The sequence below is a fragment of the Thamnophis sirtalis genome, unplaced genomic scaffold, assembly GCF_051295495.1.
Source record: "Thamnophis sirtalis isolate CommonGarterSnake01/CBP01778 unplaced genomic scaffold, rThaSir2_p1.2 scaffold_6, whole genome shotgun sequence".
Taxonomy (NCBI): Eukaryota; Metazoa; Chordata; class Lepidosauria; order Squamata; family Natricidae; genus Thamnophis; species Thamnophis sirtalis.
In genome coordinates this window covers 71,843,480-71,871,202 of record NW_028261386.1, presented here as the reverse complement: position 1 = coordinate 71,871,202, position 27,723 = coordinate 71,843,480, and the positions used below count along the sequence as shown (strand labels likewise).

Sequence of the window (27,723 nt, the reverse complement as noted above, 5' to 3'; positions counted from 1 at the left end):
CTGTTAAAATACATGAGAAATTTCCAACTGGGGGCAAAGTCACATAGGGTTAAGGTTAGATGTCCAAGAAGTCATAGAGGAAAATGGAGGTTGACTATAGATTCATAGTGCATTGGTCTGCTTAGGAGGATCCTGACTTTTGAATCCTGCTCTATCTACATTTCCTAGTAAAATGCATTGGAAAACCCCATGAGGGGGGACCCACTTAGGGTTAGGGTTATGTCTCCATGAATTCAGAAAGTAAAATGGATATCTCCAACAGACTCTTGGTGCATTAATATGCTTAGGAGGATCCTGACTTTCAGAGCCGGTCCAATCTTTGTTTCCTGTGAAATTACATGGAAAAATCCCACTGGATAGCCAACCCACTTAGGGTTAGAGTTAAATGTCCATGAATTCAGACAGCAAAATGGACATTGCCAATGGATTTGTAGCACATCAGTATGTAAAGGGGAGTTCTGACTTTTGGAACCTGTCCTATCTTTGTTTCCTGAAAAAATACATGGGAATGTCACTTTGGATACCTGTTTCTGAATGGCCTACTTAGTTTAGTTGGCTGTATTATTTTCTCTTAGATTGTTCCTGACTATTGTTTTGGGTCTCCTTTATCTGTATGTTGATTACTGGTTATGTGATAAGGGACATGTGGTCTATGCCAGGGGTCTCCAACCTTAGCAACTTTAAGGAAAAGTGGCTGAGGAATTCTGGGAGTTGAAGTTCATAAGTCTTAAAGTTGCCCAGGCTGGAGACCCCTGGTCTATGCAACTATTCATGAATGCTGCCCTAAAATCTGTAAAGAAACCCAATACTTTCTATTAGTCTTGACAAGAAACAAATCTATTCTAAGCCTTGTTTAAAGGAACACAAAAAGTAGAGGCAGCCCACTATGATAATCTCTACCCCAAGTCTCATCAAAATGAGTAGAAATTACAAGAGATGACCTTGCTATATGAGCTACCCATCTAGCTTAAATAAAATATGCAAGGTCCCATTCCACTGCTAGCAATACAAATGGTACCAAACATTCAGTTTTCAACAAAATGTGAATTCCACATTCCACAAGAGGGGCCGTTTGGGACCGTTGTCATTTTTATGACTTCAGATTAAACTATGCAAAAGTAAAGAGAACACTTTCAATGAAGCCTTTGTATAGTTTATTGTCTGCTGTTAAATGTATAAAAATGAATAAATGAGGGACATTAAATGGTGAGATTATGTCTGAGCAAACAATAAATAGTTATTTACAGTTTTCAGCAAAATAAAATGTAAGTCTTATTGATCCCCTCATGCACATAGACACACACATACACACACAAACTCCCTTCCTCAGATACAAGCACACCAGACAAAAGGAAAAGACAGACCATCATAAATAATTTACATAGCATAGGCAGTTATGATACAATCAAAATATTAACATCTTAGTCCCAGCACTGATGCCTTTTTTTATTTAAAAGATACAAAAACATTATTACATTAACAAAGTTTCCCTCAATAATTCTTCTCTGGGACTTAACAGCAATACTTTCAATGCATTAAAAATATGATTTGCAAAAGACACCCTCAACAAACCTCATTAAAAACAACATTTAAATGTCTATTAATATGTCAAAACAAAGAATGTGCAATAAAACCAGAAACCCCAGATTCTTGATAAGGCATATATAAAGTCAAAATCCATTGAAAACTGTAGTCAAAGCAGAGGAATGGAATGTGGCTTACTCTATCACACTCTTCAAGCAATTCAAGAGATGATTCTTGAACAGCCATTGAGATAGGGCAGCAACAGAGACACATACCCTTCCATCCCCCAGTGGCTGCTTTACACATTTTGATAGGAAAATGTCAGATTTGCATCTACAAATTTGCTGTGACCATTCTTGGCTGCAGGCAAATTTGTGGATGATCTGAATCTTACTGTTCTTTGTTTGAAGCACTTCTCTTAGTATGCCTTTGAATGAATATCAAACTCTGAGTAATTCCCAAGCCTGATCTAGCAGGGTTGGTTAAACCTGATCTTGTAGGGTTTGGTGTGCAGAAATGAACAAGAATGTTAAACGTTTTAATTCTCAGTTAGCAGAAGTTTGTTCCTGGAGATGGCATCTGCCAGCTAAACATGCAATCCTCTAAACTCAGCACATTCACATGTCTACCAACACATTTTTGGTATACCATGATGACATTTTGGATTGAGACAGAAGTCCTTATGTTTTTCTATATGTAAACCTCATCCATGAATCAAACCATACCAATTAAGTATATCTTCCAGAGAAAGCTTGTTCAGTTTTAAAACAACAAAAAATGAGAAATATAAGAATACTAAGTCTATAGCTGAATAACTTGTATCTGGTTAGACTAAAGGGGCCGATGGGCCTTTAGTACAGTTTTCTTGAAATGATCTATATACAGCACACATACAATAAAAATTACAAGCATTGAGGGCAATGGCAAATATCAAGGTTCCATTTTCAAGGTCTCAATGGTTATTTAATTGTTTGACAGTTCAGAGCAATTAAAAATTGTACATATGAGCAAGTACATCCATATTTTCCCATTATATCATCAAAGGCATTCATTAGCCATCTTCTTTGAGATCTTTCATTGTTAATGGACTTTCCGGTGAGTTTTGAAATAAGTTATTGGAGAATGTAGCTGTACACCACAATAATAAATAACATCAGTATCCTCATAACTGGAACTAAGTTACTAGATCTTGATAATGGCTGCATTTCTATCTTATCAGCATTTTGAAATCAAAGTGCAAGCATGTAGAAGAGATGGGAAAGTGGTTTGTGAGATGTGGCCACAAACTATTTTCACAGGAGCTTCATGCACACAAGCAGTTGGCCTTCAAAAATTGCTTTCCTTCACATAAATATAGGTACGATGGCAATGCCTGCATGATGTCACTGCATGCAATTCTTGCAAAGGCATACTTACCATTTAAAGCCTAGTTGGAATATTAATGTGATCCTGTTTGCCTCCTAAAATACTGGGCTGTCTCAACTGCAACTCATGAGAACTGTGGTAAAAATTCTGAAATAACCAACATTCTTATGAATTTGTTTTGGTATAACATAAACCAAGACATTATGTGAACTATAGCTTCTTTCATGGAAACCAGCTTAAATATTAAATATTGATTATAAAAGAGGACTTGCTTTAATGCAAAACTCCAAGAAGATTGCTGATCTAAAAAGATGATAGGAAATTATTAATAATTGAATAACATCTTCATCTGTTAGATGTACCATCTTCTTTTCTTGACTTAAATTCCCATAGCTTCTCTCTGAGCAAATTTGGTAAAGATTGTCCTTCTGCTACAGTATATCTTTTGGACTTTGGGAAAGCAAAGCCTATCTCTCATCTGAACAAGTTACAAGGGTTTAAGAGGTGATCTTATATCTAGCCATTTCCTTCTGCTTGCTATATTGTCTGCTCCCCAAACCTTATTTCTGCCATATTTATATCTATATAATACATAATATAATTACACTTTTACATTTTATATGTAAACGTCATTAAAAAAAACTAAAACAAATTAACAAATATTTATGCCATGTTTTCAATCCACATGTCAATCTTTTTCTGCATCAGCAATGAGTTCAATGGTCACATTTAATCCAAACTCCTTGGAGGCACTTAGGTGTAGTGTTGGAGAGATCCCTCCTGGTAACAGGGTTGTATAAGGTCAAGGAAACATAGGGGGGAAAAAGGGATTTGAAGTACTAGGATGTATAGAGGTGTCTAGGTTGAACGGCATCTACAGTACATTGCTTTTTACAGAGCTGCAATAATTCAGGCATCTGCATCAGAAAGAAGCAATTGGTTAGTACAGTGGCCACATTTGGACTATAGTACAGATAAACTATGGGTTAAAGCTAAATTAACAGATAGGAATCTCATTTATTTCAATTGACCTAAAGTTCTACATAAATAATTGAGGGCTTAATTTCATTGAGACTATCCTAAAGAAGATAAAATTTGGGACACACATTTTAAACACAGTAGTTCAGAAATACGAAACATTTTGCAAGCTTTTTTTTGCCTCAACATCTTCCAAAGGAGACTTGGAGGACAAATAATCAGAATACAATAAAATGTGAAGAGTAAAAACAATTATATCTCAAGTATGTCAACAGATTAATATTTATCACATCTGCATCCTGACTTTGTCCAAGGCACTTAACATAGGTTTTTCCTTTCAACAATATAAATTAATCTTGTCCAAGGCTGCTTAAATAAGGTTTTCCAAATCTATTACTCTATATCAGTCTATATGACCTAATATCTTCCAGATTTGTTGGAATGCAATTTTCATAATTTTTAGGCAGCATGGTCGTCAAAACTATCACTCTTGCTGTTTATACTTTTTGAAACCTATTTCTGCAACTGATTTAGAAACACATTTGACTTTAATCAACATCTGCACAATAATGAATCACACATCTTGATGTCCTCTGAAAAACAGCCAAGCGTTATTTGCACTAGGGATAATTTTCCTGCTCTATCCATAGCCTGATACATACATCTGACCTAATCGCATTTAGTATATGGGAATACATGTTATAATACATAACTACATCTGCCAGTTATTACATGAAATCTGAGCCTAAATGTATATATTTATGTTATTCAACCATTAGAATATGTCTTTTCCAGGCCTCACAATGTACCCAGTATATACTTTATTTTCTTTCCTCTCTAAATTGTCCTTTCTAGGTGAGGTATCATTCAATTATATATCTTCACTCTAAGGTGGAGTTGAGGATCTGACTCTGCGCCTGGATATTGTAAGAGTTTGGGTGGGGAAAGACAAGCTTAAATTCAATCCAAGCAAGGCAGAGTGACTGATTGGAAGCTGACAGATTCCAATAGAATTTCATCTTTTGACTTGGATGGGGTTGTGTTACTGAATAAGTCTACAATTGGGAGGTTCTTTTGGACACTTGGTCCTCCTGTTAGAAGGAAGCATTAACAGGACAGCCTTTGCACATCTTTATGTCAGTTGCAGCCAAATCCTGGATCCATAGGTGTGATGGCCTTGTCACATCTTATTTGGATTACACCAGTTTGTTCTACCTTGGACTGATCTTTGAAGTCCATTTCAAAACTGCAGGTCATCCAGAGTGCAGCAGCCCAAATAATAACAGACTCAGAGCAGTTTGCCCATGATATACCTCTCCTATGGGAAAATCACTAGTTGCCCGTTGGTTTTCAGGTGTAACTGAAAGTGCTGGCCATCTTTTTTGTTTAGGTAAATAGGTAACTCCAAGACCTCTAAGACATAATTTAGTGAATTCTGCTTATACAGTGCGATCTAGAAAAAGAGCTTGTTGTGGCTGTCAACTCCTATGTTGTTGTGGCTGTCAACTTCTTTGTGGTGGCCTCTACTAGTTTTCCAGAAAACCTGACTCTTCACTTAAAATGGAGTTAATGGAAAGTTTTGAGGAACTGATCCCATGAAGGAGAGGGGTGGTGGTGATGCCAATTATACCCATTTTTTAAATAATTATTTAGTATAATGTCATACTGATTATTGCACTGGAGAATTCTAAGCCATTAAATAAGTTTGACTGGAATAGTATATAATACCAATTAATTAATTAATTGATGCCTACATAAATAAACCAGTCCTACGTATTTATCCCATGTAGCCTATTAAGTTCTTAGAAGGCTTTGAACAGCAAAAAAGCATCCTCTCCTCCTGCATTACTAGCAGCCAATAAGAATTAGAATCAAAATCAGAATTTATCCTCAGTTGGAAAGGTGATCCAGAAATGAATAATCATTGTTGACCACAAATTAGGCAAACGTGTCACTGCAAAAGAGTCTTGACAAATCTAGCACTAAGGAATTCACATCAACTGTGTTACTGAACATGGTGGGGACTCTCTAAATATACATTTAGAAACCAAATAATGAGGATGTATATCAGAAGCAGACAATTCAACATTCTTCCTTCATATCCCCTCTCCAAGCTGTTTTCTTTCCAGAAATTGTCTAAGGAAACCAAAATGTTTGGAAACATATAATTACGATTGCAGTAATAATCTTAAATTTCAATTTACCTTTACATTCATATTTGAGGTCAGAGAAGTATACCATCTCTTGTGAAAAGACAAAAAGACCTAATCGTCCACCAGCATAAGTTGTATCATAGATCGGTCCAGAATCTGCCATTATCTGTTTTCCTTCATAGACTACAACCCTGTAAGGAGAAAAAAACATGGTCTAAGTGAGATGCAATATTTGAGATGATAATTCATCTTTTTAGAAATGCAAAATGTTTTGAATTGAAAACATCCCATTTAAAACAGGCCCATTTCAAACTTGGAAGACTTCTAGTATGGTCAGAGTTGGAAATCCAACTTTTTCAGAAAAAGGGTGTTGAACATAGAAGACAATAATTTGAGCATGAAATATTTTGAAATCAAAATGCTTTGCACACCATTGTTATCTAGCAATTTTACTTATTTGTTTATTTAAACATTTATTTCTTCCTTGCTTTAATTATGATATCAGTTAAATTATGCAAAGATATTGTTAGTATTCTTTTATAAGAAAAAATTCTTGTGGCAAGCATTAGACACACTGTATTAATAGTTATCCAATGAATTGATTTTAATACAATGTAAGGATGACAAATGTCTTTTTTGTTTCTTTCTGGCAGATGTAATGAATGTACACTACATAATCACACATCAGACTCTATACAGTGTGTGTGCAGTATAGTATAATACACATTATAATAGATTTTGAATACTTTTTGCTTTTCAGTGGGAACAAGATTTGCAAAATTTGGGGGTGAAAAAACACAAAGCCCAGAAGGCATAGAGAAACACTAATTTACACAGGAGGTAAATTCATGTCATGATTTGCAAAGATTGAATTCTTTACATATCTGAAGACCAAAGGAATTTACACATAACTTAAACAAATACATGGGACAATAATTCCCGTGGCATAAATGTGTGAGAAATTGAATAGTGGGGACATGGGGAACAGATGGGGAAATGCAGTAACAATTCCCAAGGGAATTAGTAGTAATAATAATAAATAGAACGTTTTTATATTTATATTTTATTAAAATATTTTTTCTGAATAAATGTTCTCCAGAGGATTTGATTACTTTAAAAAGCTATCTAAGGTTTCCTTAGTTACCCTATATTCATTTTAATTTTAAGAAAAGTGGAACCATCTTTTCTTTCAATCCTTTTTTTTTACTTTTATCATTTTTTTCCTTCTTACCTTCTACCTAGAACAAGATTATTTTATGGTAAAACCATAACTTTCTAAGAGTTGGAGGAAAGTTATTTCTTTTCAACATTGTGATAATGTTTTCCTTTGTTTATATATGCCATTCAGAATAAATTGAACGTATCTGGTGAGATGGAAAAGTGAGAAAACAGGAATTCAAAATCCCCCAAAGGCTTCAACTATAAAAAGAAATAGCCTGCCCCAAATGAAGTGATAACTTTGGCATTTGCTTACAAAGGATTATAAAATGCTTTTTATGTTCAGATGGAAAAGCAATAGAATACATCAGAAGAAAATGTCATACTTTATTAATCCTGTCTTAGGTCTGTGGATCAAATGCCACCTGTAGGCAGTGTAATCTTTCCAGCCAATATTTTTGGGATCATGCCACAAGGTTTGCACCTGTAAAAAAGATAAAACACATAAAGCATACATTTGGAGAAAAAAGCTTTGCATGTATCATGCATGCTATTGTTAATTGACGACATCTTATGGTATCTAAACTTTGATTAAGATGGGTTACATCCAATAAAGAACTGCCCATGCATAAATGAAGTTGGCTTTTATCCACTCATTATTCTCTACTCATGAATAACACATTACAACTCATACCACCACACTTAAATACATGAAAGAGTTTCATGTAGAAAGTCCCCTCCTCTTTCATCCCAGAGCGCAGGATATAAAATGATTCATATAAATGATGGGAAACAGATTCCAACTGAATGTTAGAAAATAAAAAAACTTTCACAATAAGATAGTTTGGTAATAGAACCAGTCCTGCAGGAAGATGAGGGACTTCCCTACACTATATGTATTTAAGTGAAAGGTAGACAACCATTAGCTAGGGATGCTTTAATTTGAATTCCTGACCTCAGTTGGAAGTTGCATTTGATGGCCTCAATGATCCTTTCTGATTTTGTAATTCTATAGACCTATTCTATGTCTCTTGGAGTTTTTCACCTTTCTGATACTATTATAACTTAGCCAGGTGTTGCTCTGATAGAGAAAGGATGAGAGGAGGAGCTGATAGGAGGAGCTATAGGAGGAGACTAGCATAGCATATATATTCTAAAGAACTTAGTTCTATGTAGAGCAGGGGTGTCAAACTGGATTTCATTGAGGGCCACATCAGCATTGTTTTTTACCTCAGGAGATGGGGTGGAGATGGCCAGCTATATGTCACTCATGTAAGGGGTGCCTGTGGAGGCCCGAGAACTCTGCCAGCAAAAATGGGCTGTTTCCAGGGTGGCCTGCAGATCAGATCTAAGCCCCCTATGGGCCAGATTTGGCCCCCGGCCTTGAGTTTGACACCCCTGATGTAGCGCAATTGGCTGTGATTCACTGATACGAGAGGAGTAACCAGCTGTATGCAGGGACTGAGTACTGTGTAATTCTAATTGATATAAAAACTAAAACTGGGCCTAGTTTGGGTCTAGCAAACAAATACAACTTGGTTGGACAATGCATATCTTCAATACTGAATTGCCACAGCTTTAAGCGAAGCATCCCTCAGAAAGTGAAATGGAGATGTAACACTCCACTTCTGTTCAGCAGAGAAGTCACACTATTCCGACTGATAGCAAGGATTTCTTTACATGCTGTTAGCAAAACAGCTGCTCAAAGCAAATAAAGCTCACTTCAACGCTTTCTTAACTCCCCTCCCTAAAATGCCACCAATCTGCCCAGATCTAACCTCTGGAGTCCTTAATAATGAAAAATGAGCAATAAATTATAATTCAGCCTGAACCCTATTCACAGCATTTTTAGCACTTTATTGCTTAAACCTTACATGAAGAGTTAGTCTTGACATGTGTGCTACCCTGACTTTTCAGTGTGAGTTTTAAACCCTGAGGCCACTTATAATTAAAATAGACATGAGACAGGTTAGAATGATAATAAACAAGGTTAAAATAATATGGTCAATAACAGCTGCTGTAGAAGGGAAAGAAAAGTTCAATACATACCAGAATCTGTAACTCATTCTTAACATTTGTGCACTAATCATAGGATTTGAACATGGGAGGGTTCCGTTGAAATTAAATGGGGGCAGGGGAAGTACAAGATACCATAAATCCATGATAACTTTGGGCTGACAACATATTGGCAAGGGGACTTTTCAACTAGTTACCTGTCCAGGTGTATTTCCTGTGTGCCAAAGAGCATTTCTCAAATGTTCACCAGTACCAGTTGTGGAATTCACCACCTTAAGGGACACCCCTGAGTATCCATAAGCTCTGGTTGGCTTATTTTCCCAGTATGTCTGAGTGACTTGCTTCCACATCAGGACATAGAAGCGACTGCTAGACTGGTAACCAAAGACAAATCCAGCATAATCATCATCTCGGTCTGTGTTGACATAGAATGTGCCACTGAAGTCAACAGAACTGAATTCATCATAGCCTGAAGCAGGATGGAAAAGAAATTCACATTAATAACACATTATTAAATTGAATGTAAAATTTTATTTCCTAGTTCACAGAGTTTGCAATGTATATTTGCTCTAATAATAAATGACATTACTTCAGAGAAATATGTCATAAATTATGTTGGCCTATTGGGATTCTGAATTTTGATTATGTAATCAATAGTTTCCAATTCTGATGAAATAATCCAGGGGAATCTCAAAAGCGCTTCTTCTTGATATAGCAATGAGAAACAAAATCTAAAAATATCACAGGATACTTGGAAAACCTTATGAATAAATAACAGTTGCGATCAATATATTCTGAATATAGTTCACTCAGAAAGTATTCTGATACTCACCAACAGCTATGCCAGGATCTGAATTAGCGGTCTGAACCAATTCCTTGCCCTGATGGCGAATTACCCAATTTGGATCAATCTGAGCTGTTCCTTTAGGATCCAGGGGTACCATTTGAAACTTTCTGAAATCTGTTTCACTAATGGCATCATTTTCAGGACACGCATCAAAAATATCTGGGACACTATCATTGTCAAAATCATCTTTGCAGATGTCGCCTCGGCCATCACCTGAATTGTACAAATTTTTAAAAGATCACATAACAACAGCTTTTGTTTTCTATGTGTGAAGTTAGAAATGCTGATTAGTACTGAATAATACAGTGCAACAAATTCAACAGCTGTACTACTCCTAAAAAAATAAAAACAATTATTAGTGAATGTTTAACAATTACTGTTAAAATAATATCAAAATCATATTTACACTCTAATAAGTGAAAGATTGGAGTGCAGTGGCCCACAATATTAGGACACTGATTTAGAGATGTAAGAAGCCCATGTTTAAGATCTGAGAATAATTGCAATACCACAAACACATATAAACTATAATATGAGCTGGTTGGGGGTGGGGGATGAATCATTTGTACCCTAAGAAATCCTCAGTACAACAGAACTTGATATTTAAAAAGTGCTTTGAGATTTTATTTTAATTTTTTCTCTGTGTCATCAAATGCATTCAGCAATGTTTTGCTATGATTACTTAAGACTGTGGCGATGCATTTTTTGTCCCATCTGTATTAAATGAGGGAAGAAGGCAGTAAAGTAAATCATATAAAAATAGCTTTGGCCACTCTTTCTTTATGTGGGAAACTTGTTTATTTCATAAAAATAGCAGTGATAAGCTAAAAGTGAAATGGACATTCCTTAAAGCTTTGGATTATGACTATATTGAAATTGTGGTTGATGAATGGGGCATTCAAGGATAAACTCACTCAAGAGAATAGAGTCCACCACCATCCTCCCAAATCATGTATACACAAAGATTGACTAATGGCATTATGGTAAATAGTTGAAAAGCTCAGTCTCATAATGGAAAACTTGTAATGGTTTGAGTTAGTTTTTGAGGTTAAAAAACAATAAGCATTAAAATAAATGCCAAAATCCAAAACAAAAAAATATCAACAAGACTTCTGAGTTCCTGCACTGAAAAACAACTGATAAGTTGTTCATCCATTCCACAAATCTATTATTATGAATGCACACCTATAGGTAGTTTAACTTTTTGTTCCAAAGCTGTGCTAACCATGTTAGATTTATATAAAGATTCCTTAACTCTCTGACTTCTGATGTTTCACCAAGTATCTTCAATAGATTAAACGTGTTTGTTGCAATCATGGGAGCTAGTCCTCCCTGCAAGGGTGGGTTCTGGGTGCTGCTCTTGCCAGTTCGCTCAGGGACATGCTGTATGCTGCATGCACAATACTAAAAAAAATGCTTCTGCGCATATACAGAACCAAAAAACAAGATGGTAGCACCTATGGTGCCGCCGAGAGAACTGGTTCAGGGGTGTGGCAGGCTGAGTTACTACCTACTCTGCCAAACCGGGCCGAACCAGTAGGAACCCATTTCCCTCTCTCCCTCTCTACCTCTCTACCTCTCCCCCTCTCTCTAGCTATTTCTGAACTAATTATCACACATTTTTAGGAATATACATAAATATTTATCAGCAGGAACTTGGCCATGGAATATCAAAAAAGTTTTTTTTAAAGATATATATAGATAGATAGCAGGAATCAAGTTTTTCATAGTTCATTTTATGAGAAAATGGCCTCGCAGGCTGCTGTCCATGTTGAATTCCAAATACTGACCAGCTGTAAACCTGTTTATCTTAACACTTAAGGGGGTAAGTCTATGTCTCCAGTTTTATTCTCTCTGGTAACTTCAAAGAAATGACTTCTTTGTCCAAGTGAGGTTTTAATTATTTGGTTCATATGTTGCCTAAATTTTTTGCAGCACTGATTGCTGCTGACAAGACTACTAATCCTTCAGAAATTTACAAATGCATCTTATCCTGTTTTTCAACTAGGCCTGCTAGTTGAACAACAGTTCCTCGGGTGACAGAACAAACAGTTCTAACAGTAGGGGCCTTGGCAATCAAGTATTAATGATTCAGCTTACTCTGCAGGCGATCCTTGGTCATAGAACAGTTGACCACCTACCAGTTTGAATGATAGATGAAACCTGGATTTCTGGGTACTATAGCGACTTCTACGTAATGATTAGGATGGGGGTCTCCAAACTTGGCAACTTGAAGATCTGTGTGCATATCAACTTCCAGAATGGAGCTGAAGTCCACAAATCTTAAAGTGGCCAGGTTTGGAGATCCCTGGATTAAGATATCAGACTAGTATTACGGAGTACAAATTTTACCTCAGCTTCAATGGCTGGTAAATTTGAGTTGGCAAGGTAAACATTAAAAAATGTATTGTTTCTTTCTGCCTTAGTCCAGTTTGGGAACTGGCTTCATATGAATTAAAACCTTTATACAAAGATTGCCACAGTCAGAATTATCCTTCGAAAGTGAAGTATGATTCTTAGTTGCTTTTCTTTAGTGCAGACTTTGTCTCAAGATTCAGTTCTTTTCAGGTGGCAAATTCTGATTTTCTTTCTTTTTTCCCCTCAGGATAAGCAACATACGTATAAGATTCCCTATATCCACAACCCCAATAGAATACAATTATAATCTAGCAACAATAAAGCAATAATTGCAACATTATTTTTTATTGCCACTAAGTAAATGTACCAGTGTTAATGTTTTAAGCTTCAGGACATCTTTAGAAGGAGACCCCACATGAATTCTCCAAGCAGGTCAGTTGCAAAAATACTAAACAGATTCATTTCAAATATAACAACTCAACATTTGTAGAGTTTCCCTTCCTGACTAGGGGAATCTGGGAATTATAGCACAACCCATTTGGAGATCACTAGATTAAAGAAAGCCAGTGTCTAGTATTATTCAGACACCCAAAACAGAGACTCTATGTTTAAGATACTAGAAGTGACTATTATATATGTGAGGGGTGTCAAGCTCAAGGCCCGTGGGCTAGATCTGGCCTGCGGGGTGCTTAGATCTGGCCCACAAGGCTGCCCTGGAAACAACAAAGCACTGGCTCATGGTGCCTCTGCCAGCAAAAATGGAGCTCAGAAGGGCCACGTGCAACCTTCACGAGCTCCATTTTCACTGGCAAAGAGTTGCAGGAAGCCGTTGCAGCTGGCAGAGTGCTCAGGCTGCCCTGACACAAGTGACGTTGAGTTGTCCACGTTCACTCCAGCCCCCCTGAGGTCAAACACAACCCTGATGTGACCCTCAATCAAATTGAGTTTGACACCCCTGGTGTATATATATGCACATTGGTTTGTGGTGTCAGGCCTGTAGTCATATTTTCTTGTGGATCTCTGATCTCTGATTTATTTTTGGATGCTATTTGGAACCCTGATGTGTGGTTTGTTTTTTTAAATAGGTTTTGTTGCAATAATCTTACCATCAGAATCCTTCTGGTCAGGGTTGAAGGTAAGTCGACAATTGTCTCTGTCATCTGGGATACCATCATTATCATCGTCAGGATCGCAGGCATCCCCTTTGCCATCCTTGTCATGATCAGCCTGGTTAGCATTGGAAATGTAAGGGCAGTTGTCTTTATTATTCTGATGGCCATCATCATCGATGTCTTCATTGTTGTCACACTGGTCACCAACCAAATCATTGTCCACATCAGTCTAAGGAGAAAAATGGATAAGAAGTGTTTGCAATAAAAAATAAAAACAAAACAAAATCCATGGCATCAGAGAGCTAATAGCCTCCTTAAAAACATCTATTTATGGCAAGGCATACAGACAGACAGACAGACAGACATATCATGTATACATTCTAATTCGGAATACATGAGATACCACCAGATCATGAGGCAGAATGTAACAATTTGAAGTAGCTTTTCATTTACCTAATGCGGGATAGATTGATATGAACCTTCCTCATTAAAATTCTTGACCCCTGCAGAATTTGCAGAACCATAAGGTTCTTTGCTGAGAAATAACATGGATGCGTATATAACCATTAGCAATAGCACTTAAACTTATTTGCTGCTTCATGGTACTTCACCATCCTGTCTGAGGGGTTTACAGAATCAGCACATTGCTCCAGCCATCTAGGTCCTCATTTTACTGACCTTCGAAAGATGGAAGGCTGAGTCAACCTTGAGCCGGTCAGGATTGAACTCCTGGCAGTGGAAATGCAGAGTTTAGCCTGCAATACTGCATTCTAAACATTGTACCACCACATCTCCTTGACACCATTAGGAGTCAAGCTCAACTAAATATTTACCTGTAATTGTCACCCGGTCCTAATTTTGCTAGCAATGAACCTTTCTTACATCTGCTATGATTAGGTAATCATTTGACATTTCCCCAAAGTATCTACTAAGAGCACCAGGAGCTGAAAAAGCATGTCAGTGAAACTGGAAAAGACTTTGCCTTCAACCATTCTGGATCTGGGCTTCATTCCCTTTGCAAGATCTTACAAATGAGAGAAACTGTGTTGCATGCATGCTCCTGTGAACAATCTCTCTTGTCTGGGCAATGTTCTTAAGATATGAAAGGATATTGCTCTGAATAATGTTCCCTTGAAAGGAAAAATACAGGAAGCCTCGGGCAATAACTTTATACAATTAGAAATTCCAGCTCATATGCTGAAATCAAAGGTAGATATTCTGAGTCGGATCTTTGAAAACTTGAAAGCTGCTCTTTAATAATGCAGCCATTTAGCTCATCTCCAACATACCACTTGTTGATGATTATATTTGCTTTTAATATAGACCTGTGGCCTGTGATTGAAAAGAAGTTTTAATTCTATATAAAATGAGCAATTTTCCTTTCCAAATAAAATCATGAATAAGTAGAACAAAGCACCATTGAGACAAGGTGATAAAGACCATTGTGCTCTGGCACCCGTGTTACCAATTTTAAAATTCCTGGTGAGACATTTTTTTAAAAAAAAGCACATACTCACATATGGAGAAACTCTCCAGCTCCCTCCACATGCAATTCATTTCACTACTACTCATAGAAATGTCATAGTCTCCCCAGTCTTCCTTGTATTAACCCAGGTTTTGTTAAGAAGTTGCTCAAAGGAACACTGCACAGCCAAATGCTTGAGCAAATTGCCTGAACATCGTTTAAATTTGCCACCTTTTTATTTGCCACAGACATTTTATGTTCCTTGTGAACAAGCTTCTCTTCTGCCCCTAAAAGGAACAGTTGCCATCATGCAAATTAGACAGTATCACGAGCTTTCCCCACGAGTTTCTGTAGTGAGATAAAAACAGCAGATGGCAGGAGAAACTTTAGGGGTACATAAACAGAACAGGATCTGTTTAATGCTTAGGATTGTCTGGATGTCTCATATGTTGCTTCGGGGTTCACAATAGCAGAAAGAAGGCATGTACACGTATATGTGTGTGTGTGTGTGTGTGTGTGTGTAAGTATGTATGTGTGTGTGTGGTATATATGTGTGTGTGTATCAGTGGTGGGATTCAAATAATTTTACAACTGGTTCTCTGCCCTAATAGTTTCTTCCAACAACCAGTTTACCAAACTGTTCAGAAAGTTAACAACCAGTTCTTTCGAAGTGGTGTGAACTGGCTGAATCCCACCACTGGTGTGTATGTATATACATATGTCTGTGTGTGCCTGTGTATACACAAACATACTATCTATTTATCTAGATCTATCGATCTAGATCTGTCTATTGATCTAGAAATAGAGATAGAGAGATACATACATACATGTAGGGATATGGAAATACAGATAGAAATCAATATAGAGATTGAGAGATAGAGGTAAATAGATATACTGTATAGATATATTAGTGCAAGATCAGAAGATGTGGAGAGATCTGGCCCATAGAATCACCAAGATTTCGACACAACTAAATGGATAACATCATCATATAGATATATAAACAAACTTGAATTTATGATCATACCTTTATTGCCATAGAAATTAATCTCTAGTATGAAGATGGTTGTGTGGTTTTTTTTTATTACCAACAAAATTTATTAATTCCCTTCAGTTGATTATTTTTCCTATTTCCTGACAGAATTTTCTCCAGTATGTTGAAAAAGGGAAATGGGGGAATACAAGCAACTCTAAAACAACCAGCAATATTACCATGCTTTTGTCAGCAACTTGCAAATTTGGATTTAGGAAAAAATGCCAAAACAATGAAAAAGAAAGTATAATTCAAATTCCTAAAATCACGGTCACATCTTCCCTTTCTATATTGAAGAAGTACATCATTTTACCTGATCTGGATTGTGTACCAGGGGACAATTATCACAATGATCACCAACACCATCTCTATCTGTATCTCTCTGGTCTGTGTTATAGACATATGGGCAGTTATCACGATCATTGAAAACATCTGCCAGGATGAAAAAGCAATACAAATGAAGCCAGATGTTCTGATTCCAGTCAAAACAACACTTTTTTCAAGAGTTAGTACAGGAATGGAGGATTTTTTTTACCCCATTTTACCCTTTACCCTAAGTCTGAATGAAGGATGGTCAAAGGAGAGTGATTAGCCTGAGATTCTCCCATATGTTTCATAGCCCATGGGTCACTCTGGACTCAAGGCATGCAGAATATATTGAACAGATCTTGGTGCTGCATAAATAAATATGACTAGATTAAATGGTTCAGGCCAGGTCTTATCTTAGGTGTCAATTTGTTCTTCATAGTAGCCTGCAAGATGAAGATGCAGGTCCACCCTCTTGAACTGGTTTTCTGTTACAACTGGTATTTGAAGGCGTGTTGTGACTAGCCCAGATGTAACAGTGAACCTTCCAAACTTAGAGACATCTACCCCATCCAGATGTCTATGGGAGTGGTGAAATATGCACTGGGACATTGAGTTGCAAGAATGAAAAATCAGTTTTTGTCATTTTAGTCAATAGCATCTTCATATACCTCCAGTTTTAAACTCTAGTAGCCATCATCTGTCTTGTAACATTGAAATCCACAGGTCAATTCAGATTCTGAACCAAACAGTTAAATATCTATTGCAGTCTCCTTTGTCTGGCAAAGAAGATGTGTTTGCTTTGTCATGCTTTCCCTAAATTACATCCCTTTTTCAAAACAAAACATTACATTATACATATCACCTATAGGATTGTCTTTTCTGGTTCCAAGCTGATCAAATATCTTCAAGATATCACATCACTGAGTCATCTTTTGGGTTAGTCCTAAAATGTTCTATTTCTCCTACACATAATATTTGCATGTTATACTACTTAAGAACAGAGCCAAATAATTTTGTGCCAATGGCATTGATCAATTCAAGGTACCAATTTTGAAAAGACTCTCTATGTTTTCATGAGGGATCAAAACTCAGTGGTAGCAAATCATCAGGTATCTTCCCAAATTCCTACCGGGCCAGTTTTTGATGAAAACAAGATGTAAAACAGATTTGCATGACCTACATTAGGGTTTTGGGGTGGCTTTTTTGTGACAACCATCATTTGTAAACTCAGGAATCTGAACCAGAATATGAACCTGAAGATAAATCCTTTTATATACACTGTTCTATTTTTACCAGAAACATATTTTATTTCAGCAGATAATTTATAAAAGACTCATTGTAAAACTATTGAGTCTGAAATCCTTCCTGATTTACTACGAATCAGATATGCCCATTCTTGAATGTTAAAGTATTCCTTGAAAAGGGAATTATGAGATATACTTCCAGAAAAATAATGAGAGTTGATAGGTTTTTCCTGTATACTTCAATTATATTTCAATTTCTGTTTGTTTTTTCTTGCAACTCTGCCAGAACATCAACCAAGAAATAAGCCCAATCATTAAGGTAAACATTAAGCTATGGGAAGCTTTCAAATTTCTGCTGATATACATATCCAATATGCATATAAGACACGTTCACTGAATCAAATCCAAGGCTTAACAGGTTATCTCCTCTGCTCCCTAATCTTGCCCAAACTGAAAACTGAGATTCAGCTGCCAAGAAATGCTACAACAACATCCTTAGGACATTAATATTTCAGGCTGCGAGTCAGGCCAAAATGCATAAACCCGAAGGCATTGAAAAACTATCAAAGCTATTTGGGTTGGTAGATTTTTCAAGGCTGGGCTACTGTTCAGGTTATATTTGCCAGTTTAATAATGTTAAATATCACCATTGATTTTTCTCTCCCTTTCAGCCAAACATGTAATTTATGATCCTTATTATTCTAAGATTTAAAATAATTTCCTTTCTTTTCTCCAGGCATTTTGGCAAGCACTTCAGCTGAAGACATTTATTTGACTGGCACATCAAATATGGCTTTTCATGCAAGTGTATTCTGCATAAATATTTTAATTTCTTTAATTTCTTGTGAACTGCCACAGAATATTATTGGATGACCTACAAAAACATATGAAATAACTTAAAAAATAGTAATTATACTTTCTTTTCTTATTAAGTTTAGATATCAAGTGAGTGTGATAGTATTAGAAAATATACTTTTGTACATAGCTTTTGTCCACAAGGAGTTGCTTAACTGACCTATTTAGCCTATATTATTTCAGAGTATCTTGGAAAACCTGATGAAGTGTCATCAAGTATTATATAATTATTGGTCCAATAAATATCACCATTACCCATTGTTTCTGGGGATATTGCCAAAAGATCTTACCTCATCGATTCATGGAAACGTTGATCGAAAATATAGCCTTCCATAGATATACAGCCCTTCACCCCCCCATTGATAAAACCAATATGAATTTATCATGATTTTGGTTAGTTCCAGCCAAAGCATTTATTGTTGCTGGCAATATTTGTCCTTTCAGTTAGAAAAAGGATGGGCAAAAACCAAAGATAGAAGGATGTTAGCATGTGAACAGTGAATAAAATAAATGTGAATATAATTCATTTCTGGATTGCAGCCATTCATTGCACATTGACTCTACAATCAGAAATGGAGGGGTATAAGTACTTGAATTACAGATGTTTCCAGAAATATATCTTTATATGGAATGCGAGTTAATCTAGACTACTTTCTAGAAAGAAAATGGAAGAGAGTAAATAGGAGCATACCATCTCCATCAATATCTACTGCACACGCATCTCCCTCTCCATTATGATCGGTGTCAATCTGAGCAGGATTGTGCACATATGGACAGTTATCACAACGATCACCAACTTCATCCTTATCATAATCAGATTGCCGGGGATTAAACAGAAGTGGGCAATTGTCCTAAAAGAAGAAGCAAGATTATAGAATAAGCATGGGAGTTCAGATCAAGTTTGGAAGAAATATTTCATTTTTCTCTGAACCAAATAATATGCCCTAACATATTACACTCCAATGGTTTAAAAAAAAAATTGTGAAAACTCTTTTTTAGATGGCACCATCCTCCATGAAATTACAAACAGCTACTTTATTTACTTTTGTAATTAAAAGAGATACAGGACTTCTCTAAATGTCCCTGCTCCCTTCCCATCCATGAAATAGCCTTTCTTGAAAGATCTGACAATTTTTTTGCATATACCTGTTGGTTGACATGTAATACAACTTTTATACCTAGCCTTTAAGGATTTTCCACTTATAATAATTAGAAAACATTCCTAGGCCTATGTCAGTTTGGTGTATATGAAATTAATGAATGATTAATTTGCAAGAGATTTCATTCTATGCTATATTTATGACAAGAACTGTATCTATTATACTTCTTATAGAAATAAACCTATTAAATTGTCCTAGGTGACATTAGCCAACTGTCATTGTCCACCAAGAATCACTTTGATAGTGAGATAGGTGTCATATAAATTTAACAAATAAATAAATAAATTATTTTAATAGTCCCAGATGTAATATGCATGAAATAATCAAAAAATGGCAGAAATTGATTATGAATTAGGACAATTGTATTACATATGGAATATGTAAATTCATTAATATCAATAAAGAAAAAAACATCATAGAAAACTCAGAGAAACTAAACATGTATTGATAGTTTCCACATTTATTTTTCCTGAAAGAAAAATGAAGTTTAATGTAGCTTACTTTATCATCCTCTACACCATCATTGTCATCATCTTCATCACAAGCATCACCTTTTCCATCCTTGTCAAAATCTTCTTGTCCAGAATTTGGCAGGAAAGGACAATTATCCTGTATAAACAAAGATCTTGGATTAGAACATATTTTAATTTCAGAGACAGATAATAATCCCACACTGTGGACAATAAAAGACTTGGATGTTCAACCAGAAGTTCTGAACACATTTCTAAAGTTATAACAGTTAAAGAGATATAAGTATTTAGTCTTTTTGTAAACTTTCAAGCACTAAGAAAAAACAGCCATGGTTGCGTTAAATAATATTGCTAAATTGTCATATCAAATGACGTCTACCACCTGATGTTTCTGCTAGATTGTCAAAGGGAAGCCATTTAAATTTTGGTTAAATCTAGTTATGGACTGAGCTGTTCGGAAGGATATCTTCTTAAATAATTTAGACATTACATTTATGTCTTCCAAATAGACTATCCTAATTAGCTAAACTATGCTAATGAAAAGAACTGCTCCCCCAACCTGCAGCCAAGAAGGCTCCACACCCAACTGCACTATGTGACACTGATAAATCTCCAAATGTTTTAACAGCTCTCTAAGAGGATACAAATGACCAGCTGTCTGCAAGGAATATAAATCCTTCCATTCCCCACCATTCAATCAAAGAAGCTTCTTGGATGAGAAGTAAAACATCTTCAAAGAAAAAACAAGACAGTCCAGTTACCTCCTGAAAAAGCACCTTTGGGACAACCATGACCTGAATGACTGAGAGTCTCCATACACATTAGAGAAATATATCATTTATGTACTTTCTATCCATGGTGGCCTAACAAATAGTAAAAGAGTAATAATTCCAAATTCAGAACTGGAGTGAAATGATAACTGAAGCTTTAATAAAGCTTGATAAAGTCACCGTGATAAAGCCAGGTGTCTGGAAGACCAGTTAAAAATATAACATCCCATTTTCAGCTTAGACATTGAGAACCTCTCTACTTCATATGTTTTACCTTCATGCAGTGATAAGTAGCATTGGCAGCACAGACCAGGTTACTGTTGGGCCATCCATCCAAGTCAGAGTCCTCCCCACAGATGAATCCATCACCAGCATAGCCTGTCCTACATTCACACTTGTACACAGGGTCGGTGAAATGTCCCAGGTAGATGCACTCAGCTGAACTGTGGCAGCTGTGTGTCTTATCTTTGCAAGGGTTGGAGGGCTCACATACCTGAAAAGCATATCATTATGCAAATAGGTCACCCAAAGCTCCTGATTAACAGAACAGCAAAGAAACAGACGCTTTAATTTCCCACCAGTTGTTGAGCCCTGAGCACATGTTTTGTAGCTGGATCCAGATATAATCATCTTTCATTAAAAACTTGGGAAAGACCCAAGCAACATTTGATTGTGGAGTTAGTAAGCTAAGTGCTGCTGTCAATGTAGCAATTAAGAATAAGCCTTTCTTTAAGTAAAGCATAGCCTTAAGTCGAATGACATTCTTTCACAAGATTATCTCTCACATCTGCAGACTTCTGGATGTAATTAAACAATATAAAATTTACTGTGAGGCAAGAACATTCAGCCCTATCTATTTCCTTTGTAATTTCAGGAAGATAAAGAAAAAGAAAGAAATTCTGGAAGGGGGAATGGCAAGCTCTTTCCAAGCCATTGCCAAAAGCGTTGCTTAGGCATGTCCATGAAGTCACCAGAACTGATGGTGACATTCACTTTTTTTTAGCAGGCAACGAACAAATAAATTCCTTTTTAAAGATCCCATAGACACAGCTAATAGACAGCAATTTCCTTTGAATGAGTCACAGCTGCTGTTTCTACTTTGTTATTGGCTTTCAATATAACTTTGATATCATACTTTTAATTTTACTTTTACATTTAGACTCCATAAACTATATAAGTCAGAAAATGGAAAATGACTGAATAAAATCCAAGGTAACAAAAATCTTTAAAAAGTCTGGCTTTTTAGAAAATGGAGAGATCTTTCAGAAAAGTATCTGGCTATGTCAAACAGCTTCACAAAATGGGCCTTAGAAGACAGGATAATTATTGACAAAAATATATAATGTATACTCTAATGGCGAGAAACCAGAGCTTTTACTTTTTTCTTTAGTCAATTTGGCATATTGCTACTTTTGGATATGTTTGTGCAGGCACCAGGAACCAAACTCGGCCGAATGGAAACTATTTTCTTTAATTCAGTATTTCTCAACTTTAGCAAATTTAAGTTGTAATGGCTTCAACTCTCAGAATTCTTTAAAAAGTGGCTAAGGTAGAGAAACATTGCTTTAATCTACTTCTAAGAGCCAATATTTTAATCCATCCTTTCTATATGAATGCTTGTGGGAACTGGGTAAATTTAATTGAACAAAGAGAGGGACTGTGTGTGTGTGTGACATGATAGGAGCCTTCCAACATATTGGGTCTTGGGAAGGCTGTCACAAAGAAGAGAAGGTTGACTTATTCTCTAGAGGACAGGAGAAGTAACAAATGGAAGCTTATCAAAGAGAAAGCCAAACTAAAATTAAGAAGAAAGAATGGAAAAGGTGATGCTTGTCAATTAACCTGTGGGAGAGCTTGCCTCCAGAAGTGCTCCACTCTCCACCACTGGAGATTTTTAAGAACAGATTTGTCAGCCATTCTTTTAATTCTTTTCTAGAACAAGAAGACTTCTAGAATGAATACCTGTTCCCTATCTTCTAACACTTACTTGTTTTTCTGTTCTGGCAGCCTCTAGGCCCACCCCGTAGGGTTGAGTTCCTCTGTAGCGGGGAGGGCACGGTAAGCAGTGGAATCCTGGATTGGTGTTTACACATCGATGGTTCTGATTGAACTTAAAGCAAACATCTGGCACTACAGCACACTGCCCCAGGGGGAGAAAAGTGCAAAAAGAAGTGGTAAGTTTTTTTGAACAGACAAATAACAATAATGAAAATCTGTGTTTCCTAGGTGGAATCCAAGTAATTCACACACACACTGAAACTCATGTACCTCATCAAGGTCCTCACAGAATGTTCCATTTCCCAGATAACCAGCCGGACATGCACCGCAGGACCATGAGCCATCTGGATAGCTGTTGCATTCTGCTCCAGGAAAGCAAGGATTGGATAAACAGCCATCTGTCAAAAAAAACAATAAAAAGCATTGCTATGACAGAAGTAAAAGGGAATTCAAAAATAATGCTTCTGAAGAAGTAGCTTCCCCTCCTCTCTGCAATATCTGAGGTAACCTCAAAGCCTCAGAATAGCCTCTAAATCTCTTTTGCGTTCTATATTAGCCGCAGCATTGATTCCTACTGGTATGTGAAAAAAGTTTTACATTTTAAATGTTTTGAGTTCAACAAAAAGGTTGATCTGACCTTGTGAGAAGTATGTGGACATTAATAACTATATTCCAAACATTATTGAAGTCAAAACAGATGTTTTAAAGCTGGAAAATAGGCTGATTCAAGCTTAGAACATTTCTGGGGTGGTCAAGATAGTCATGGAACACTTCCACTAAAGTCAGAACAGCTGCTACAAGCTCAAATATTTTGAATCTGGAAATTGAATTAGATTAGATTCTATTCTAAATTTGCCTGGATGAAGCAGAAAAAAAATTGGGAGAAAAATAACAGTTTGGCCTTTTCTTTTATTTCCCTTTAGGTTTCATAATTACAAATAGTAGGTTGCCTTAAAAAGAAAATCAAAATACCTACTAAGTTCAAATGAATCAATGTCATTATAAATCTCAAGATTTGATTGTTTATTTAAAAACAAATTGTTCAGTCATTTAAAAATTGATATTATGTACTTGCTGTGGTCTACAAATATGCCAAACTTCAGCCAATATGATAAAATTTAAATATGCTGAAAATGTTAATATTTTTACTCTAATTTTTTTATAATTTTCCACTGATGTACTCTTACTTGTCAAAGAAAATATTTCTTTGTTAATCCAATAAAGCTATATGAACAGTTCATAGATTACTTGGTTTTTCTTTTTCTACTAAGATCCAGGGCAGCAATGCTAAACACTGCATATACTGTACAATGTAAAAGGAATCATTTAGATTCAGGTCAGGGGTGGGTTTTGGCCGGCTTTACTGCTGGTTCGCTGGATGCATGCTTCGTGTGCATGCGCAGTTCAACAAGATGGCAGCAATGATGACAGCAACCAGAATCACTTTGGAGGCATGGCAGGCCTGGGTCGCTGCCAATTCCCGTGACCCAGCCCACCATACCACTACCAGTTTGGCCGAACCGGGCCGAACTGGTAGGAATCCACCTCTGATTCACGTGCCTTCTACATTTAAATCAGCTAAGGTATCAACGAGCTACAGCTCCTCCTACACATCTCACATGGATACAGTATATTGGTTTAGAACTCATGTGACATTCCAGTGCATTCCATATTCACCTATCGGACAATCCTGTTTATTGCACATATCACGTTGAATGACATCGCCTGCGCATGACTTTCCACCATACTGAGGTTCTGGACTATTGCAGAGACGAGATCGCTCACGAATGCCTCCACCACAGGAAACTGTGCATATAGACCAAGGAGACCAAGGACCCCATCGACCATTGACTGGAAGAAGTTAGACAACAACATTTTAGCATAAGGAACCAAAATCTCAATCGATAAGTGATTGCAGTAACCACACCTATTTTAACTGGTCATTTCATTAGTGTGATTAATATAAAACTTCTTTGTTTTTGGTCTTATCAATATTCCAAAACACAATTTGCATACTCAAAGCAACTCACTAATATTATACCCTAATTCACCTATCCCAATGGATAAAGTGAGTTTGGGCTGCATTTGATGCAGGTCTCTGCAAACAATGTAGCTGTAGTTAAAACACCTACAGTTTAATGGTATGACAGAAGATAAATGTAATGAAGGAAAAAATGCACATTTTCTATTAAATTAAATGAGCCGTACTAGATGACACTGAATTGTATTCAAAATTTATCCTTAATTATTGTTGTTACTGGGATATGTTTCTATAACACTGTACACTAGGACTATGCACACTTCAATAGTGATGCAAAAATATGCTCAGCACCTCACATAAACACAGTATCGCACTGCTATTCATTAGGCAACTCTTTTTCAGACTTCCATGTGAACCTAAAAAAAGCAAGGCTGGTGCACAAGAATGAGTTTATTAGCTCTGATGCCATGGGCCACCTTAAAAAAAAGACTATTTTATCTGTGGAAGCATTCTATGCATTTTGAGACTCTGGTAAATCTATACTCTAATGCAGAGCTTCTATGATAAGAAGATGCTGTTCTGACTTAGGCTTCCCAAGAGCATGAAGCAAATTCCTTGTCCCAACAAAAAACCCTTTTATTAATTTACTGTGAATTCTGCTCATTCACATCCAGCAAATCCAGCAAAGTCTTTCAAGGGAGGATTTACAGTCAGAGACCTTATCTGGCTTGGAGAGCTGACAGACGATGTCTGCAAAACTTGGCAAGCAGTCTTGGAGAGTCACGAACCAATTAAGCAAACCAATTGTCTACTGCAAACTCCACTCTCCTTTCGCTCCTCTTTTATTTCCTCTGGGAGGGGCCATTCATCATCCACCTGTGGTCTTACTCCGAAGTCGACCCCTTTTCTTTAGCTGTTCCCGTCATCTGGCAACTCTGCACATGTGCACACTGGGAAAAGGCTCCATCTGTTCATCTGCTTCACTGATGTCTGACTGTGAAGGCAGCTGATAACTGGCATATGGCTCTGGCCCACTCTCTGCCTCCGACACAGAGCCCTCATCAGAGCCTTCCCCAGACTCCAGGACTGGCCTATGTTCCTCCCAACCTCCTCACTGTCCAAATCTGCTGCCAGCTCTGCTGGCCACTGGTGGGCCACAGCAGATGCTTTCTACTATAGAAGATGTAGACTTTGAACTCTTTCATTATACACATGGAAGGCTTTTCGTGCATATTCATATGGTCCTATTACAAGACAGAGATTCCAGTCAACAAACTCACTTGGACATGGCTCCCTTTCGCATTCTTCAGTTTCACGTCCACCTCCTTTGCAGCTTTTCCCACCCATTTGTGGCATTGGGGAATTGCAGAGTCGTATGCGAGTGATATTGCCTACTCCACATGTTACGGAACAGGAAGACCAAGGAGACCAGTGACTCCAACCACCATCTTGACGTACTGAACAAGAGAAAGAAAAAATAATGATGATTTTGCTTCTTCAGTCTCAAAGACTCTAAAGGAAATTCCAGTTTATCTCTAGGGATACTGTATAAATCTCTCTTGGATTATAATTCAAAATATAATTATATCTCTGATGGTTCCTGCTACCTCTTCATCACACCTTCAGTCATGTCAACAAATTGCACACATAGTTATATAAACACCCATCTGGGTCAGACAGAGCAGTATCTTCACCAATCAATTGTTACTTGAGCAATTCCCTCTTGGGGAAAAATAAAAGTAAAGATAAAGGTTTCCCCTGTCCAGTCATATCCAGCCTTAGGAGACAGTACTCACTTCCATTTCTTAGCTGAGTGAGCCAGCATTGTCTGCAGAGATTTCCATGGTCATGAAGCCAGCATGATTATATGCGGAGGTACATGGAACGCTGTTACCTTCCCACCAAAGTGGTATCTAATTATCTACTCGCATTTTCATGCTTTAGAACTGCTAGGTGGGCAGGAGATGGGGCAAGTAATGGGAGTTCACCCACTGCATGGAGGTCAGGTCTTGAACCCAAGCTTTCCAGCTGACAAGCACAGTGTCTTTAACAGCTGAGCTATTGTACCCCTAAAAATACTGCAAAAAATAAGATAACTATAAAGGTGTTTAGAAAAGACCATGTCTTAAAAAGCGATTAATCTCATGGTACCTCATTTTTATCCTTCTTTTAAGATTAATCCTAGATTTACTGTCCTTTTACTGGATGCAAAGTAAAATAATGTGATATAACACTCACTGCGATTGTCACATTTGCCAAGAGAGCAAGTCCTGGTCTGAATGGATGGGCCTCGGCAAGTATTGCTGGTGACATCACATGATCTTCCTCGCTGCTGGGTTCCAGCTCCACATGTGACTGAGCATTCTGTCCACTCTGACCAGGGAGACCAGCCTTCCTCCTGATCATCAGCTGCAAATCAGGAGACACAAATATTATGTGATGGTCCAGTTATTTACAAATATTAGCTTGTCATCATTTAGGAGCCAAGGTGGCGCAGTGGTTAAATGCAGCACTGCAGGCTACTGCTAGATCAGCAGGTCAGCGGTTCAAATCTCACCGGCTCAGGGTTGACTCAGCCTTCCATCCTTCCGAGGTGGGTAAAATGAGGACCCAGATTGTTGGGGGCAATATGCTGACTCTCTGTAAACCGCTTAGAGAGGCCTGAAGGCCTATGAAGCGGTATATAAGTCTACTGCTATTGCTATTTACAGATAAGTTAGGAATCAGAAGGACAGAAGATCCAAACAATCAGAAGGACAGGAGATGCAAACAAAGCTCTGTAAAGTGCTAACTTTCCAAAATGATATGCAGCTCGAAATCCAATGAATATGGTTATTTTAGTACAGCAAGTTGGGTGATTTCGTTTATCTCATCTCTATTTAGTGTTAGGTTCATAGAGAATGCTGTTATTTTTTTAATGGTGGCCT

The 27,723-nt window shown here is 37.0% G+C and overlaps 1 protein-coding gene across 1 annotated transcript in view; it reads right to left on the bottom strand.

Moving 5' to 3' along the window:
• Positions 1 to 1,137: 1,137 nt before the first annotated feature.
• The window catches only part of THBS2 (thrombospondin 2), a 49,407-nt gene continuing 22,821 nt past the window's right edge, over positions 1,138 to 27,723 (bottom strand). Inside the window, exons 8-22 of the mRNA XM_087718139.1 lie at positions 27,035 to 27,205; positions 26,077 to 26,253; positions 24,493 to 24,666; positions 23,086 to 23,213; positions 22,805 to 22,957; positions 21,092 to 21,310; positions 20,079 to 20,186; positions 19,109 to 19,268; positions 16,323 to 16,441; positions 13,506 to 13,740; positions 10,027 to 10,254; positions 9,392 to 9,663; positions 7,565 to 7,662; positions 6,072 to 6,211; positions 1,138 to 3,806 (exon numbers count right to left, since the gene is read on the bottom strand). Coding sequence (XP_087574265.1) covers positions 3,799 to 3,806; positions 6,072 to 6,211; positions 7,565 to 7,662; positions 9,392 to 9,663; positions 10,027 to 10,254; positions 13,506 to 13,740; positions 16,323 to 16,441; positions 19,109 to 19,268; positions 20,079 to 20,186; positions 21,092 to 21,310; positions 22,805 to 22,957; positions 23,086 to 23,213; positions 24,493 to 24,666; positions 26,077 to 26,253; positions 27,035 to 27,205 — 2,390 coding nt within the window. The 3' untranslated portion in view covers positions 1,138 to 3,798. The remainder of the gene's footprint in view (positions 3,807 to 6,071; positions 6,212 to 7,564; positions 7,663 to 9,391; positions 9,664 to 10,026; positions 10,255 to 13,505; positions 13,741 to 16,322; positions 16,442 to 19,108; positions 19,269 to 20,078; positions 20,187 to 21,091; positions 21,311 to 22,804; positions 22,958 to 23,085; positions 23,214 to 24,492; positions 24,667 to 26,076; positions 26,254 to 27,034; positions 27,206 to 27,723) is intronic.